Source organism: Hippoglossus stenolepis, chromosome 22 (genome assembly GCF_022539355.2).
Source record: "Hippoglossus stenolepis isolate QCI-W04-F060 chromosome 22, HSTE1.2, whole genome shotgun sequence".
Classification (NCBI taxonomy): domain Eukaryota; kingdom Metazoa; phylum Chordata; class Actinopteri; order Pleuronectiformes; family Pleuronectidae; genus Hippoglossus; species Hippoglossus stenolepis.
The window spans coordinates 13080369-13098944 of NC_061504.1; the positions used below are offsets into that span (position 1 = coordinate 13080369).

Consider the following 18576-nt stretch of genomic DNA (forward strand, 5'->3'; position numbering starts at 1 on the left):
GTAATTCTAGGAGTTTTAACTATAACATAATCCTTTGGAGATTTTCAAATGTTTGGGTGAAAGCCACAACATCCTTGGGTCTAAAAAAACAAGTCGGGAAATACAGCTTTTACTCTTGTTTTTATTCTGCGACTCTTCTTAATCGTCCTTCGGCCAGCTGCTTCTCCTTCATCTCTTGTTCTGCCCCATGAGGCAGCTTCATTTTTACTGCTTATTCCTTAATTTGCTATTATTGTTGTCGTCCCTCCCCATTCTTTTCACTTGACCGGCATTTTATGTTCTTCACTAAATTAATGTTAGTGGTCGCACAAGCCGGCACGCTTTTGTTGTGTTTCATTACCCTGACTTGCCCCCTCTTTGTGGTTTTGTGTGCAGTCCCCCCCCCCCTTTTTGAGGCTGAGTTACAAGGAAAACACTTGCATACAGTTGCACGCACACTAAAACACACACAAAGACCCAAATCTCCCTGCTGCGCTGCCTTCTGAGCTGCTGGCTGTTAGGTGTTTGTTGTCTACATATTCAAAACTGTTTGACACTGTGACTAAATTGGAGTGCGTAACTTAATCTTTTAATATTCATCATCAGCAAATAGGTTCTGTCTTTTAAAGCTGTTTTCAGACCTGCACTGGACATGGGCAGTTGCTCTGGACACTTTCTGGAACTTTTCCTGCCGGCCCTTGAGTAAAATGTCAGAGCGAGACCTTGAGAATGGTGTAGGAATATGTCCGGTGTGTTAATGATGTTTCTAACACGCTACGTACGCAAAACTGAAAGAAACTAAAACAATACAAATATTTCAAGGTGAATAAAAGCTGCCACATACGTCCTGCTGTGTTTTTTTCATATATGAAAAGCAAACTCCGGACCCATTGTCTGAAAACGGCTTGACAGATATTTTATAGCCATTTCTGTCAAAAAAAAAAAAAGTAGTTAAAAGAAATTGATATTTAATGCCAGAATATCATGCTATAATTTTAATGTCTCCTCGCTGAAATCTCACTGTTGCAGTCTGACCTAGAAACACTATATAGTCTTTGTCCTTCACCATATGTCCGTTGAATCTCTGATGAGTCCGCCTCAGGAAATGGCTCAAGGCCTCTCTGTTCTTTATCGATGCCCGGATCGATCCCGCGCCGCTGATGACCGTCGCACAACGGTGAAAAACATATCGACAGTTTTGACGGACAAATGCACGTTCATCTCTCTGTGTCTCCACCGTGCATTCATCGAATACATCCGTAGGTCAGGTGGACTAAAATGGTGTATTGATGTCGTTCCCATTTTCTCGCAGTCAGCGTCAACTGTCGCTCTACTTGAAGCTTCTTTCCAACTTGGGCCTCTGTATGTGGGGCCCATGCAGAGAAATCATTTTCTCAGTAATGTCGAACAGAGGGTTGAGGTATGTGTGTGTGTGTGTGTGTGTGTGTGTGTGTGTGCGTGATGATTACAGATACCAGCCTCAGTTGAGCTAATGGTTCCCTTGACAACACGGCAATTGCCACACATCAACGTTGACTTGGCTGAAGGTTTAAAACACACACACACACACACACACACACACACACACACACACACACACACACACACACACACACACACACACACACACACACACAAGCCAGCTGTCACGATTAAAAGAGCCAGTCAGTCTCTCCACCTTTCATCCCCGTCTCTACTCTTTTATACGATGGCAAAATTTACATATGGTTGACGCAGACCAACACACACCCCCTACCTCCTCACCTCTTCCCTTCCCCACATCTCCCACACTTCACGTCACTCCCCCATAACTCGATGAGGTCGCCCCCTACTTAAGACCCCCAATCTTCTCTTGTACTTTTCTTCTTCCCTGTCACCTTTTTACCTCTGCAATCACAAGGCTGTCCTTTTCCCCCCCGTCTGTGCCGACGTGTGCGTGCACCTGGCTCGGGAAGGAATTCAGCCTGAAAGATCTGAATAAATAAGTGGCAAATAAAGGGCAGAAAGAGGGGAGATTTGAAGCGGTAATCCTTCGCCAGCTTACCACAGCATAACGTCCTCACGCCTGCACCCTTATCCCCATCTCAGCATCTCCTTCCATCTACCGCCGCTCTCATTCCATTCCTTTATATCCCTTACCAACAAGAGAGAGGCTATCTCAGCGGCTGTGTCAGCGATCGGCATCTCTTTCCCTCCATCCCTCCCGCTCTCTTCTTTTGCTATGTTTTCCCAGAGGAGAGTCAGGGGAGGGGTGGAGGGGGGGGCATAAAGGGAAGAACAAGCCAGGCAAAATCTTTTCAGAAAACCAACAGGGATTGGGCTCTGAGCTTTGAATTCAGACAGATAAAGCTAATGGCAGAAGTGGGCGACAGGCAGGGGAGCTGTGTGCATGTGTGCACGAGCGTAGCTTCAATCGAGGCCAGCTATAGAAATATAGTTTCTTTAAACCCCTTTGCTGGCTGAGTCTCTCTGTGAATGTGAAAGGGGAAGTGTATGCAGGGGAAGTTTGAAGAAAGGCTGGCCGGGCAACTGCTGCAGTTTCTTAAAATGCCTCCATCGCCTGCTGAGTCTCTTGAAGTGAGTGTTTCTGAAAGAACATTGAGATAGACTTGTCTGAAAGCTGATCAGTATTTCTCCTGTTCAATTTACATGCATTTAGTGTCCTGGTTCTTATCAGGGTTTTGTCCCATTTTTGTTTTTAAGCATGTAAAAGTAATTTCCAGATTTCCTAGATGAGGATACTAACTTTCATTTCACAGGTAATAGGGGAAACATGGTATCTTGATGAAGATGGATGCCTTGACAGGAAGTTAAATTCTTCCTCCACTTCCTGTTTAGCTTCCAGCTCTTTGGGTTTCTTTCATCATTCTTTCCCAACAGCTGCAACATGATACTCGGTTTCTCCATCCACATTCTTAACCTTAATAAAAGAGTCATTGGAAGCTGTGAAGTTGTTATGGCCTCTGGTGTTTCTATAGAGCGAACGTTTAGCGCTGTAGTCTGACACACCCACAGACAGACTGACACTTGCTTCCACATACATTTCACTTTGCAGCTCCATATTGTTTGTCTGCCACCTCGTTGCAACTCGTTTGGCACTTTTTCCTGATAGTTACACACACACACAAACACACAGTTATTATCTCCTGGAACAATACTAATAGATGCATGTACTGCTGTGAGCAAACAGTTTGTGCCTCTGCTGCCAACAGAGTGGGAGGGTGAATGCTTGCCAAGTCTCTTCTACCCTGAGCCTCCTCTCCTCTCCTCTCCTTTCCTCTCTTTGTGTTTTCTTTTCCTCCTCAGATCATTTCTCTCTCCTCCCTCAGTTAATTCATCCCATAAGCTTAGTCACATCCTCCATCCCACCTCATAGTATTAAACTCCCATCACAGTAGTAACTCTATAGGCCCTGTGCTTCTCGTATATATCACCATGATAGCACCTGCTTGCATTATATTTTCTGCTGTGCTGTGCCACCACTCCCTGATGTTTACACTCTGAGTACAATCATAACTTTGGTTTGAAGTCATTTCATGCTGCAGCAACAACAACAACTTTAATTGATGGGCAAACACAGGCCTGCGTGCACTGATATGTCCGGTTCTGTTTAATTAGCTTGTGAGTGAGGGACAAGCGATCGAGGTGACAAGAGCACTGCAACTGGCGGTCTAATTAGTGGCTCCCCCATTGGGCAGGTACTCTGGTATCAGCCAGGCCGACGAGGTCACACTCGGCTTGGGGCCACGCGGCGCCTCTGATTCACCGCTCCTTGCGGAGTTCTTCTATCCGAAATGATTCACACAGCCCTGAACACAATAATTGCTCAAAGACTCTGGTCTGGTAACTCCTGTGCTGCAGACTCGAGGCTCGTTGACGCTGCCTTTATGTACGAAAGGAGAAACACCAGTTGGAAGCGATGTAAACGACACTACGGGCAAAACACGAGCAATGCATCCAGGAGAGGGCAGCGTAGAGGCGACAGTTTCTGACAACATTATACTAAGATAATTTAAGAAAGAGGCAAAAGTGCCAAGGCAAAGTAACAACAACTTTTAGTCTCTCCACCAATGTTGAGATGTCTTCCTTGTGTCTAAAGGTTGTTTCTCTTAAACGAATAACTACACTGCCCCTTCACATGATTTCTTGTGCTACTACTCTTTCGTCAAATTCATCCGTAACGGTAAACTTGCAGAAGACAAAATTAAAGCAGAATTCTGTATATGTATCTAATGTTGAGCATAAATGAGTCTTTACTCTCACTTTACGTGCAGCGATGTAAGATCTGTCCTGACTCTACAGGAGAAGTTGCTTGTATTTGTGTTTTTAGTAAATTAAATTGATCCGGCTCTTCTTGCTTCAGGGATTTGCCAGATTCCAACTTTCATTTAATTACCTTCATCTTCAGTCTTTTATTCAGTTTGTCCCAGTGCAGCTCTCGCAAAAGTTTTGGTGTTGCCTCCTCTGACATTAATAAGCAGCTACTGGATTAAAAAAGTTCTTTGCTGTCTGTTTGCCAGGTTGGCGTATGCTTTGATCAGTTTTTGTGCGGAGGTTGCACAGTTACGCTGGCACAGGGTTCACCTGCAGTCAGTCCTACATAAGCTCCTCAACATGCCATCGCACATCTGTACTTCAGGTGCTGGTACAGAGAGCTGCGTCTCATCTTAACACACGGCAAAAAAAAAAGACTGAACCGTGGAAAATAACGCAACAACAGCTACTATATGTATGCAAATGACTTTCTTACATGTGCAATACAAAGTCAAACAAATGCACCCACTTGACCACACAGAAAAACACAAATAGACCACATCACAGCTCCTTTCCACTTTATGCTGAAATCCAGCCGGCATCATTTGAAGTCGGAATTAAAGGAAAGGGGGAAATGAGCTAAATGTTTACAAACAGCTCAAAAGCATTTTGTAGTTTAAAAAGTCGCCTTGGATCTGCCAGCGAGCCCACATCCTTTTCTATTAAGGGAGGACTGTATTAAAAGCCAGCACTTTGGGTGACATTGTTTATTTGGGCTCCATTAAAACTTGTGGCTGGGATCAGCGCCTGGACCCGGTTGCCTCATAAAGAAAAAACGCTTTTGAGCTGATCTCTCTCTTATTTCTGTTTTGAGCTGCATGTCTGTTATTCCCCTCACTGCCAGTAAATAAAAAGTTTGACAAATGTCCACTGAAGAACTACTAAAAAGCCCGAGTTGAGGCAAAAAAGACTTCACTACCTCCAGTGCACTGGGGCCGAACTGAGGTTTCCCTATTGATTTGTTTGATCTTTAAAGAATCGCTGCTGACCCAAACACACGCACGCAGCAGTTTGCTGCAGCGGCTGAATAATTCTGCCGTCACATGAAAAACCGCGTCTCAAACCTCGGGATGCTCCACGCAGCACGTCGGCTGCTTTCATCCTGACACCGCTTTCATGTGCCATTCTGTGCTCGGCAGTGCACGTTTCCCCTGCCAGTCTCTGACATTAGCACGCTGCTTGTCATCTTCAAGTCCGCATTGGTGTTTTAAAAAAAAAAATCATGATCCTACAGTTGCAACAGAACAAATACTGAGCTCTTTGTCTGTCTGATAGCGGATTTCTGTTGCGGTCACCTTGTCAATTCTTTCCTTCTCGTATGCGCTTTGTTCCACATCCCTTTTGTCTCTCTCTTTCCCTTTTCGCTCCGTTTGCCCACTTCTCTCCCGCCGTGTCTTTCCCATCTAACACGGCTGTCCCCTGTCAAACTAAATCAGGATATCATAGGTAATGTGTCGCCCTCTCCGTGTACCTCACTTGATTCTGTTACCCTTGTCTGTTTTCCTCACTGACACCTTTTGTTAATGTCTCCGTGAGCAGGGCAGGAGGCCATTTTGAAACCCCACATGCATCCATTCACACTCACCGAAACGTCTACATCTCACTCATTGCTCTCAGACAACTCTGAGCTACTCGCTGGGTTTTACTGCAGTCCACACCAGAGGCAGGGAATTGTTCTAGATGAAGGCAAAACATGCTTAATTTTCAGTAGTCAGCCCACTTTTCTTTTTGAATTCTGTAAAAGCTGCCGGAAAAGACGTTAAACATGCATAATTTGCTTATTTCTCTCTATAAATGATGAGAAATTATGATACAGTTCCAATTGAAAAGATTGTATTGAAGGTGTTAAGATATTTATTGCATTGTGCGAGTGTGTTTGTGTGTGTCTATGTTTGTACGTGAGTGAATAAGGGCTGAGACACTGCACAGTATCCTTGGTGATGCAGCTCTCATGGTCACCGTTTCTCTCCAGGCTGTAAATCTCGACAAAAGCAGTGAAATTAATGGTCAATGGCTTCATTTTTTACACCCACTGTGTGTTTGTGCATTTGTGTCTTTATTTGTCGTGTACACACACAAACACCTCAACAACACACCCCCTCCTTACATATGTCTCGGCCCCTCGTTTGCTGCTCTCGGCGAACGTGATTTACTACTGGAACGCCGCGGCCCGAACTCCTCGTCGGGATCATAAAAGTGAGGCTGCGTCGTCGCTGGCTGCTAAGAAAACACAGGGATGTTTTTCACACGACAATCGGCAGTAAACCGCGTCTCGCAGAGCGTAACACACTCGAGTGGTCATCCACCTGGTGGAAATGGCTTGAACAACCCATCTGCCATTTAGTCTTTTAACAGAAGAATCTGTGTGAATTTGGACCACGGCACAAATCCGGTATCTGTTGGCATGCTCCAATTCAGCGTTACAGGCTCCGATGGCAGCAGGCTCATTTACAAACAGTGATGAAAATTTTGGTCTGCCCCCCGGTGACCTCGGTACCCGACAAATCCCATCACCAGCTGGACACCGATTATGGTCATTTGCTTCATTTTCCACATGGTCAAAGTCAGAAGCGTCACGTGGACTCGTCCTCACTCTTTCCTCCCGTCTACGAACAACATCCTCACCTCTCGTGTTTCTTGATATTTCAAATTAAGATGTAAGATAATGTGATAAAGTTAAATATTAAAAGTTACAGTTCCCCCCCCTGCTCCTAAACCAACTTTCTCTATTGTGAAATCTGCACCTTTGACTCTGCACCCCTCATTTCTATTTGATATTAGGACCAGTCAACTCTCTGGCCCTGACTCATGTTGACTCACAAGGCAGCACGCTTGCAGGCCTGCTCAGAATAGCCTCCTGTCTGCTCCACTAGCACACTGGCTAGTGCTCACACAAACATACTAGCACATGCACTGTGTAGCACCCAACATTTGAACGCTAGGGGTACGGATTTTTATCAACAATCAATAAAAGCTTGGTAAACACAAAATGCATGAAAACACAAAACAGTCGGCATTGAATATTTCTGCCACACAGCCCCCCTCAGAAAATTAGGAGTTTGAATCTTATAATGATGCTGCTATTAAAAACTAACTGCTCCTGCTGCTCTGCTCTACACTTGATCTTCAGCAAATAATCACATTTCCATCATTAAACATGATAATTATGCACAACTTGCAGGCTTCCTTAAAAGAAAAATCACATGAAACTGAAGGGAAAAGAGGCTGTAAACACATTAAGCATTAAAAGATAATACATACATGAGTCATTATCACAGGCTCTGATCAATGATGCTGTATTAATCCTAACTTTATGAGAACTCAGCTACATAAAACATCTGCATGAGACAAGGTCACAGGATTGGATACATACAATTTCCCCTTCATACTTAAATAATCTGTTTAAAATCATGTTTGCCAATTGAAATATAAAAAATCCCAACATTTACATTTGAACAGTTAACAATATGGACAAGTGGAAAAATGTTAAACAGAAAAAACCCATTGTTTTTGCTGAAATGATTCGATTGAATGTGGGGCTTTGATTGATACATGTCTGGCTCTGTTGCCATTCTAACGCCTATCGCTCCCATTTTAACAGAATACCGTTTTATTACAGCCGTCTTCTGTGCAGGTCTCAGTGCATAGTCATTTTATATTAAGAAGAAAAATCTAATGAAGAGATTTCATCAAAATAAAAGCTTCAAAATGTGCTACAAACCTTTCTACATTTGACGATTAACTCCCTTTTTTAAAATCGGTTTGAAGATGAGTCACACACTTTGTGTTTGCTGCGGCTCTAAAGGCTGTGGCCCGTTAAATTCAGTGTCCTCCTGATCACAATGAAAACACACACGTGTGCACGCACACGGCTGCACTGTGGCAGTTATCGTCCCCACAGTTCCATTTGTGCTGACCCCTTGATCCTGCCATCCTCTCAGCTTTCATATTCACCGGTCTCCCTCCCTCAAGTACCCCCAGCGGACCAGTCCATTACTGGTATCAGCACTTCTTATCTGCTACCACTCTCGCTATATGGTAACATCACACCCTACTACCCACCCCCCGCCATCACACCCCGCGTGGTGCAGTCCAGGCCTTTTACCAATCATGCAGGAGCCATGATGGCCAGGCTATATATCCCCCATTCCATCTGTAGCTGGCACTCTTGCATCACATTTGCACTGCTTACTCTTCTCCCAAGCGCCTTTGCTCTCTCTTCCTCTCTCTTGCACACTGCTTTGCCTTCCCCTCTTACGCTCGCTCTAACTCTTCTTCTCTCATTTTCATTTTATTTTAATCAGTTTTCTGATACCGTTTCTTTTCTTTTTTTTTTTAATCTTCGTTTTTCTGCTTCTACCGTCTCCCTCCCTATTTATCTTGTGTCCTCATTCTTCCTTAATTCCCTCACCCTTCCTCACTTCTTGTTCTCAAAGCTATTTTCTCTCTCGTCTCCAAAACGGTTTTCTGTTTTGACCAAGTTTTTCACTTATGCTCGCACCCTAATAACTTCTTTCGAGCAATCTGTCATGCCTTCCCCCCCACTTAAATTTTCTGTCCTACATCTCAATTTCTTTTCCACTTAATCTTCGTCCTCCTCTAATTCCAATCTCCATCCTTTCTGCCCCCCCTTCCCCGCTTGCTCCCCGAGCTCTCTGAGCTGTGGGTAAATAGGTACATCTTGCCTTGCTTCCTCTTTCAAATGGCTTCATGATTGCTAATGAAGCACTCAGACAGGAAAAAAACCAACATGATGCGGAGGAGGAAAGGATGGAGGGAAGGAGTGTTTCCCATGGAGACGGCCGCTCAGTGGCTGGCTAGCTGATAGGCTGATTGATGACCTTGTGCCCATGTTGACTGATTAGTATGATAGAGCCTTTTATAACACACTGGAACTACATATGTGACCGCAATGCACAACACACTCTGGCATTTAGCAGTGTGGTGTAGAATAAGCCCCAACCTGCTACACAACACTGGGGTGCAGCACAGTTATCTCCACGCTTACGTGCCATAGAATACCATCACACAGCTTAATGCCTAATGCAGTGCTTACATCTGTTCATACAACTGCTCACAATCCATCTAACCCATTTACACTATGCATTTACAATTGACACACTGATGCCCACTTTTGTTGTTTTGCTTGTTTGAACATTCCTCTCTCATATTTCACATTCGACACAACTGGGGAAACTGTCCCAAGTTATCAAAACAATAATGAGTAAATAACAGGAGTGGGATACAGATGCATGGTTTCAGAGTGTGAGTCAGCACAACGACAAATGCTCAGTACAGTATGCAACGGCCATGTTAAATGTTAATTTGATATGAATCATCCTGCTCACTCTCTCTATCTCTCTCTCTCTCCCTCTCCCTCTCTTTTTCCCTCATCCTCTTATTCTTTCCGTCTTCCTCGTGTGACGTAGCCCAGCACATGACATAAATCCCAGTTGACACCAGAAGACACATACGTGAAGAAACACAGACTTGCATGTCCGACCTATCGAGCTCGCTCCTGCACCTGCAGAAAGCTGCTCGACATTTGAAATGCAGGCTGAGTCATCGACAGACTTTTGCGAGAAGGGGAGGATGGTGAGGATAGCTGAACTTGATTTGATCATATCTGATTTTTTGCGACCAGTTGTGACAGCCTTGGGTACACTGCAGTAGGTTATTTTTACCCCCAATTTGATGACAGTTGGTAGGAGATAGTAGAAGCCTCGGTTCGGGGTGATGACAACACAGTGATGCAGTCGTGACCGCTCAGTATCTAACCACGCCTATGTTTCAGCCTAATAGCGCCACTCATTGCATTGTTGTTTGGTTATATTAAAAAAGTTAGTCTCTCTGGCCCCTTCCTGTCTTTCCATGCCAGATACCCATGGTCCAGTGGTCTGCCTCTAAACATGTTTGTCAGGAAGGAACATTTTATGGTTTCCTTTTTTTTTATATGGTTAAGTAATTTCTCTCTTTGATATATATTTTTCTGTCTCTGCACAGTTTTGACGTCCCTGTCTTAACTGCAGAAGTAGTCTCTCCCCCATTGGGATCATCATATCCACCCCAGCCTCCTAATGTAGTGGAGAACATTTGGATTATACATTTACAACAAATGCTCTCTTACTCTACAACATTTCCAAACACAAGATGGCACATAAAAAGATATAAATGTAAAAAAAAAAAAAAGAAGCTCCCTCTCACTTCTCTTCAGCTTTTTTTTATTTACCTCCCTCCTACTCTGTCTCTCTCACTCTCCCCTCTTTTTGTCACTTCGTAAGCTGGACTGTCGCCCTCACAAACAAACATATCACTCTGCTCTTCTGACAGACTCCACTGCAGGTTAAGTACATCACAAGCTTTCAGCGATCTGCTACTACCCCCTTTTGTGATGCACCATGTCAACTTCTCTCTCTCTCTCTCCAACATCCTCCCTGTTCCATTCCTCTGCCTTGCATTTTTGAAATGTTCCAGTGTTGAAGAGACAAATTGTCGTATTGCTCTCGTGGCCCTCACAGGTACTCCCCACAACCAGCTGTCGACTACACTAATAGGCCAAAGCTTTGCCAGCTCACACAGCCTGTGGGTCAGATGCATTTCCCGAAGATGATTTATTGAATTCTCTCAAATGTTGTCTTTAGAATTGTGCAGCTTCATAGAGATTAATGACAAAGAAGTGTTTGGATCTGTGTTTGGAACATTCACTCGGTCATCCTTCACCCACATGTTGCCCACTCCAAACATGTTATGACGCCTCTTCACTGATATATGCTCCCGGGCTAGTTCACGTCACCTTTCTTTCTCTTTTACCATTTAATAATACACCACTGTGCTTGAGACTCCGTAACAAGAGTTGCAGTAGAAAGGCAGCACCACTGCTTTGTCTTCAATTCAATATACATTGTTTTCCAAGCAAACTAGCTCCCCTGTCCAATAAATGCCACCACCACAGTGTATGTTGTATGTTATCTTTCTTTGTTAGCCAGAGAACTGTGAGCTAGATTATGATTGAGAGGGGTGATATTGTCGAAGATGAAAAATGCACAGTTAACAGCGAGACCCGAATGCATTTGTCACCATAAAAAGCCCCCATGCTGATTGATGAAGGCCCAACAGCTGGCAATGCAATGAAAAGTGAAATGAGGATCTATATTTTCTGGCAAAGTGCAAGACAGTGTTGACACCCAAACAGTATTTCACTGTAATTTATCTCCTTTTCACTCATTAGATCCATGACTAATAATACCACTTTTTGATGCAGAGAATAATCTAGGTAACACAATCAGCTTGCATTATGTAATGAGCATTTCAATTAGCAATAGATAGCACTGCTATTCTTGCTTTTCCACACATCATTTAATCTTTTATGATCTTAAGGCATTTAGAACTTGCTTTTCATTAGCCCCACGTTGAAGCATCATCCAGTAGTTTTGTAAAATAAAGACCAAACAAAGACTTGCGCTGAATATAATTAATATAATAGGTGTTATTGAGAAATGTACAAAAATAAAGCACAATCCACTTCTGCACCATGATTCATTCTGTCTGAGTCATTCAGCACACGCAGGGTTAAAGTATAGCTGCAGCGTCTTACTGCAGTGTCTAAAGCATTTGGCTGATCGTTACAGTATACGCCAGGAGAAGAGAAGGGGGGGAAAAAACATCTCTCTCTAAAACTTCCTTTTTTTTCTTCCAAAAATCCATTTTATTGCATTTATAACATTTGGCACAGTACAAATTCTTGGTGCTTTTACAAGATAAACCTGTAAAGATCGACACTGACCTTTTTTCGGTTTTTGTTAAAGAAAGTCTTCTCTGTATAAATATTTTTCTCATCACTGCATTCTCTGTAGCATGGTGTAAAAATCACACAGAATGCCCCTTTTTAAAACAACACTACCCTCATTTGTCAAAGTCAAGACAGCATCTTAAACAACTCATTGTTTTAAATAGAAGTTACAAGTTAGAAAATAGTTTCAATTTCTTTTTAATATATGTTTCTCTATCACCAGCCCATGGTAGTTTCAATTTGTCCATATATATATATTTATTTATAAGCATGTACAACAAGAAATCATCAGTCTTTTTAAGTTTTCACTCTGTACAAAAAAGTAGTTCCTGTCCTTTTTTCGTTGTGCATTCTATTGCATGATTTTATGGGTAAAGGACAATTGGGGGGGGTGTGGGGCTGGGGGGTGGGTGGGAGCTAGGGACCTAGGAAAAGGAGTTGGAGCCTTTTAAGGGTTCTTTTAAATCTGAGTCTCCTGTACCTTCTCCTTGGTGTGAGTTTTTATGACAAAGGGCTCAGCCATTGCTGTGATGGTGCTGGGCAAGGTTCGAGGCAAAGAGTTCCCAACATTGTTGTCTGTCCATTTAGCCCCATGGCCGGTTGGTTTATAGGTGTTATATTTAGGCTTTAGAGTGCTGTAGTCCGCCTTATGGGGGCTGTAGTCCACTTTGTGCGGACTGTAGTCAAGTTTAGGTCTCTGAGTGTGTGGACTAAAGTCACACTTGAAGGCGCTGTAATCCGCTTTGTGGGGGCTGAAATCAGTCTTGAAGGCGCTGTAATCGGCTGCAGTCTTATGGGGGGTGTAAGGATCCTTGGGTTTGTAGGTAAGGTCAGTTTTAGATCTCTGGCCATTGTAGTCTGTTTTGGGTTTAGGTTGAGTGCTATAGTCGGGCCTATATGGGCTGTAATCAGGCTTAGGTCTTGGGTGTGTGCCAAAGTCGGGCTGGAATGGACTGTATTCAGCCTTAGGTTTATGCTGCATGTTGTACTCCGATTTTAATGGGCTGTAGTCGTGTTTAGGTTTTGGTTGGGTGCTGTAATCTCGTTTGAATGGGCTGAATTCTGTTTTCTGTCTGGGATGAGTGCCGAAGTCTGGTTTGAAGGGGCTGTATTCTCCTTTAGGTTTGTGAGTGTTGTAGTCCTGTCTAAATTGGCTGTAGTCAGGCTTTGGTCTATGAAGGCTGAAATCTGGTGTAGATTTGTGAGTACTGTAGTCATGGATGGATTTGTGGCTACTGAAGTCCATATTTGGCTTATATGTGGTATACTCCGCCTTCGGCTTGTGAAGGGTGAAATCAGGCTGGGGTTTGTATTCGGCCTTGGGTTTGTGAAAGCTGTAGTCAGTCTTGTGGCTGATAAAGTCCAATTTGTGTATGCTGTTATGGTCCCGGATCTCAGGCAATGTGAGAGCTGTCTCTTGAGCTGCAGATGCTGGTGGTGGAAGGTCCTCCTCATCCACCTGGATTATCTCCACAGTGCGTGCAGCGGCCACTGTGCTCCTTTGCTGGTGGCGCTTTCTCAGTTTGTAGAAGGCAATGAGCATGACAGCAGCCAACAGTGTCACTGCTACAAAGCAACCAATTATGATCTTGGTGGTCTTCATCACTTCATCCAGGCTAGGCCCAGACCTTCCTGGCTTGCCGGTGGAACCTTGGATTCCTGGCCCTACAGATGGCTTTGCTGCACTTGGTGGGCTGTCAGTGCTTTGCAGTAGTACAGTTGGTGTGGATATAAAGACTGGTTGAAACACAGAAGGAGAAGCAGTAGTAGTTGTTGTTCCAAGGCCTATCCCTCCTCCAGCTACTCCAGCTCCTGCAGCTGTGGCCGTGGTGGTGGTTTTAGGTTTGGGCATCTCCGTGGTTGGTCCCAAGACCTCCACAGTCACTGTGGTAAAGTAGCTTAAGTTGGATGTATTCAGCTCAGCTGCACTCACATTGAGGTAGGCTGAGGCATTGGAGTTCCCAGCTGCGTTGGACACCATGCAGGTGTAAGTGCCAGTGTCTGCTGCAAGAACATTTGAGAAATTTAGAGTACCATCGTTGAGGACTGATATTCTCAGATGACTAGAGGCATGTGTCAGGATCGTCCCATTGGGCAGTAGCCAGCGCACTGAAGACATTGGGGCTGTGCGGCAGCGAACCTCAGCCACTCGCCCTGCTGAGATGTTTAAGTCCCTTGGCGCATCAGCAATGAATGGTGCAGAACACTGGACTGCAGCGCCGTCTCCTCGGTCCACCTCAACCAGCTGTCGACCTTTCATGCTGGGAGGGGAGTGACAACGTCCACAGCAAGTTGAGTTAGTAGGGATGTACTCCCTTAGCCAGCGTGCTAACCATACAGCCTCACAGCTACAGGTCCAAGGGTTATGGTGGAGATGGAGCTCCACCAAGTACCTGAGCGGGGAGAACAGATCATGTGGCACTGCACTCAGATTATTATGGGCGAGATTAAGCTCTACCAATGACGATAAGTCGTCAAAAGCATTCCGCTCTATCACTGTGATTTGTGAGTTCATCACCCATAGCTTTTTCAGCGAACGCAGGCCTTTGAAGGAGCCTGGCTTTATCTCGGGGAAATGGTTTTCAGACATCTCCAGTTCCTCCAGGCCCTTTAGGGGACTCAGGTTTGGCATTTCACCTCTTATGTTGCACATGCCCAGATTGAGGTACTTGAGATTTTGCAGGCCCTCAAAAGCTCCTTCTGAGATGTACTCCAGTTTCCTTAATTCTCCCAAGTCCAGTCGCATCAGGGAGGGCACCCGATTGAAGGCATAGGAGGGTATACTCTCAATGGGGTTGTTCCTCAGCCACAGTTCCCTCAGTTTAGACAGGTACTCAAAGGCCCCACTTGGCACCACTGTCAACCGGTTGTCAAACAGCTCCAGTGTGTTGAGGCTGGTGAGTCCATTAAATGCGCCCACCTCAATCTGGCGTATGGCATTTCGCCCAAGCTGGAGCACCTCAAGGTGGTGCAGGTGGCGGAAGGAGTCAGCCTGCACCGCCTCAATGGCGTTTTCCATTAGATTGAGGTGGCGCGTGTTGGCAGGAATGCCGGGGGGCACACGGGAGAGGCCACGTCGGGTGCACACCACCTTCCCCTGCTGATTACTACAGGAACACTGCGGTGGACAGCCCTGGGGTCCTTGAGACACCGCCGCCCCCGCCAAGGCCAGGGAGGCACTGCTCCACGCTCGCGCCATCAGAAAGACTACACAGAGCAGGGCGGCTTTCCTGGCACGATGCACAGCTACCCGCCCCAGGAGACTCATGATGTGGCACGTTCATAATTCAGCATCATCTGGGGGGGAGGATGGGGGTGTTTGGGGCTAGTGTTTGGGGGCCTTGGGTACAGGGAAAGTAGCTGGTTGGCTGGTTGTAGTGTTAAGGTTACCAGATTAAAAAGGTTAAAGGAAGTGAAGAGGACGAGGGGATAATGTGGTGTGGGGGTTTTGCTAAGGGGTAATAGGACTTAACTTATCCTCGATTAAGCAATGCTTTTATTTCCAAGAACTGCTCATGGGCAGAAGGAGAGCAGAGGGTAGGAAGGGCTGGCTTTTCTGAAACATGTGTATGATTAGGACATAGTGGGAAATTAAACAACCAAAAACCGTATTACAAAACAGAAGGGGTAGGGTGTTACAAATTGATGCAAATAGGGGTTGAAACACTAGACACCTACCTCAAGTTATTATTACAGGTCCTTGTACTGAGATATATAGCTTCCCTCCTTTTTGCAATCAGAAAGCTGTGGTATTCAGATCAGATGTATGTATATCCAAGAGCAGCAAAGAAAGCCTTTTTATATTTGCTCTGTCAAAACAGGTATCAATGCCAAAGAGCTTAACCAAGATGAGCCCTTTTGTAAATCCACACATCCAAAGAGAAAGGTTCAAAGGCCCTTAGTGAGTTTTTTTTTTTCTCCGTTATCTTGCTGACTACCAAAAAAAAAATAAGAAAAAAGATTGTAGATAGGAATCCAGTCAGGCTCCAAAAGCAGCAGTGGCTCCTTGCTCGCCTCTTGCTGTCGGCTCCTCTTCTCTCGCTTGTCCTTGGAATCCGACAGTTGATCCCCCTGGTAGACACCTTACCCAGGTCTCCATAGCACAGGCGACCACACAAACACACATGCACAATTTTTTTTTGTGCACCAAATGCCAAAGCAGAAAGGACAAAAAGAGAGAGGTAGGTGGGGGTGGGATCGAACAAGGTTGAATGGAAATTCCACAGTCCTTTCCAATGTTCTTTTGCCTTTTGTTTGCGATGGTTAGGAGGGAAGGCTGACAAGAAAAAAAAAAGACCCCCTCCTCTCTGTATTCCTCTGTTCACTTTTTACTGGTCAATCAGTTGGTCGGTTTGTCAGTCTGAAAGCCCTTCTCCCTCTCGCACTCTTTTCCGTTTTGCTCCCCTGTCTCAATGTGGCGTCGTGTCCATTTAATTGTCTTTTTTTTTTTCTTTTCTCCTCCAGGAGTTCTCAGCAGGGGTTGAAAAGACTAGGCAACACACACTGCTTTCATTAGCTTCCTTCTTCTCTTAACTAGCCACATGCTCCTGCCTCGGTGGCCGCGGTGGCAACAGCAGCAATTGCGAACGCACACACACCATCCTCGCGAAGCGCACAGCAGCAGTAGCAAGCACACACAGCAGCAGCTGCAGCCTGCCTCCCGTGCACTTCCCAATAATCCGTCAATTTCTTCAGAGGGGGAGTGGGATGGGGGATGGAAGGGGGTGCTGGGAGGAGTGGGGGTGTTGTAGCTGGGTTGATCGAGGTGGGTTGGAGGGAGGAGGGGTGGTGCGCAGTTTCTCCTTCCCCTCTCCGGCGTGTTTCTTTTTTCTTCTTGTTTTCCAGTTCTTTTTTTCCCTCCTCTCCTCGTGGTGATCAGCACCCTCTCGCTAATGCAGCATCCGACTGGGGAGAGGAGCAAGACAGGGAAGGCAAGCGCTGGGTGAATGCACGGCTTACAGGCGTGACGTTAACAGTAGCGTCAATGTGGAAAGGATCAGTTGTAGCAGCAAAAGAGTGTGTGCCCGGCTTGGATCTCTCTCTCTCTCTCCCTCCTCCTCTCTCTCTTTCTTTTTCTCTCTCTCTCTCTCTCTCTCTGGTCTGTCTCTCTGTCTGTCTTTTACATTCTCTCTCTCTCTCTCTTCTCTCTCTCTCTCTCTCTCTCTCTCTCTCTCTCTCTCTCTCTCTCTCTCTCTCTCGCTCTACCTCCCTCCTTCTCTCTGCAGTGTCCTGAGGTAGTTGGGTAAGCTCAAAGCACTCAGACCTTTTTAGAGATCTACCTCTTCAAAAGCCAGTTTGCTCCTGCTGTCCTCCACTCTCTTTTTTAATACTGGCAGTCTCTTGTTCTGTGGCTTTCTGTGGCTTAGGGGAATAGACAGATTGTCCAAGCAAAAGGCAGAGATGGACAGTGGCATCCCCACAGCAACCAGATTTTAACCCCGTCCTCCCCAGCAATAATCCAGGCATTCCTAACGAGTCTGGCAAAGCATTCCAGCATTGCCTTGGTGGCAAAGGCAGGCAGATGGGACACAGTTTCTCTCACTCCCTCACTTCCTGTCTCTCTCGTTCCCATCCCTGCTCTCCCCTTTCCCTCTCACTCCTTTCGTCCTGTCCTTTAGTGCAAAATAGAGAAACATGAATGGACTGCTGACGCATCCTGCTCGGAGCAGTGCTTTGGTTTGATGCAGTGTGTTTTTGTGCATTTACTCCCCCCCCCCACCCACCCACTCCACCCTCACCCTCCTCGCCGTCTTCCCCTCTCCGCTCACTCTTCGTCCGTCACTGTGTCATTCTACTTAATCTCTAGCTTTCTATGTGTATATACTGCAACCTCACATTGAATCCATTTTTATTTATTTTCTGCTTTATTGTGCAGGTCCCTTTCGCAGTTTTATTTTTGGGTTGTTAGGACATGAGGTGTGATTTATTCCATCTCAGCTTTGCTCTGCAATGAAACAAAAGTTTACATTATAAGAATGTTGGTTACTTTATTAATACCCGGTATGTATTTGTAAATATAGTGAGATAAATATATATATATAAAAATATATATATATATAAAAAAAAATATATATATAAATAAAATATACATATATAAACTGTGACAGGAGTAGGGTTTATGAAGCGAGTTCTTTAGGTACTAAGATATGCAAGAAGGTGCAGTATATAGCATTAAAAAAAATACAATATTTTCTGCTGTGTTTACACCTTTTGCATTTCCCCCTCTCTGTCCCCACTTCATCATGTAAACCTGCACAGGTAGCAAGAGCACTCTAACCAGGCAGGCCTTAACCCTCAATTTGAGCACAAACTGTCGCTCCGGTAAGCACCCAGCCATAAAGGTCATGTTAAGGAAGGCGAGCAGGAGAAAACGAGACATGCTTTACCTTCCTGCCAAGGGAGAGGATGCAAAACTAACGTACCCTACTGTCCCATTGTCCCTCTCTCTCACCAATGATTTGTACAAGCCTCATGTCCATTAAACTAGGAAGCAG

At 45.0% G+C, this 18576-nt stretch overlaps 2 protein-coding genes across 3 annotated transcripts in view; one reads left to right on the top strand and one right to left on the bottom strand.

Moving 5' to 3' along the window:
- The window catches only part of snd1 (staphylococcal nuclease and tudor domain containing 1), a 173006-nt gene that overhangs the window by 65145 nt on the left and 89285 nt on the right, over window positions 1-18576 (top strand). The gene's annotated exons all lie outside the window — the stretch shown is intronic.
- Window positions 11975-17193, bottom strand: lrrc4.1 (leucine rich repeat containing 4.1). Its single transcript, XM_035146919.2, has one exon. The coding sequence runs from the start codon at window positions 15348-15350 to the stop codon at window positions 12543-12545; it is 2808 nt and encodes a 935-aa protein (XP_035002810.1). The 5' UTR covers window positions 15351-17193; the 3' UTR covers window positions 11975-12542.

Coding starts and splice junctions, on each gene's coding strand:
- lrrc4.1 (XM_035146919.2), bottom strand. CDS start 15,350: ATGAGTCTCCTGGGGCGGGTAGCTGTGCATCGTGCCAGGAAAGCCGCC.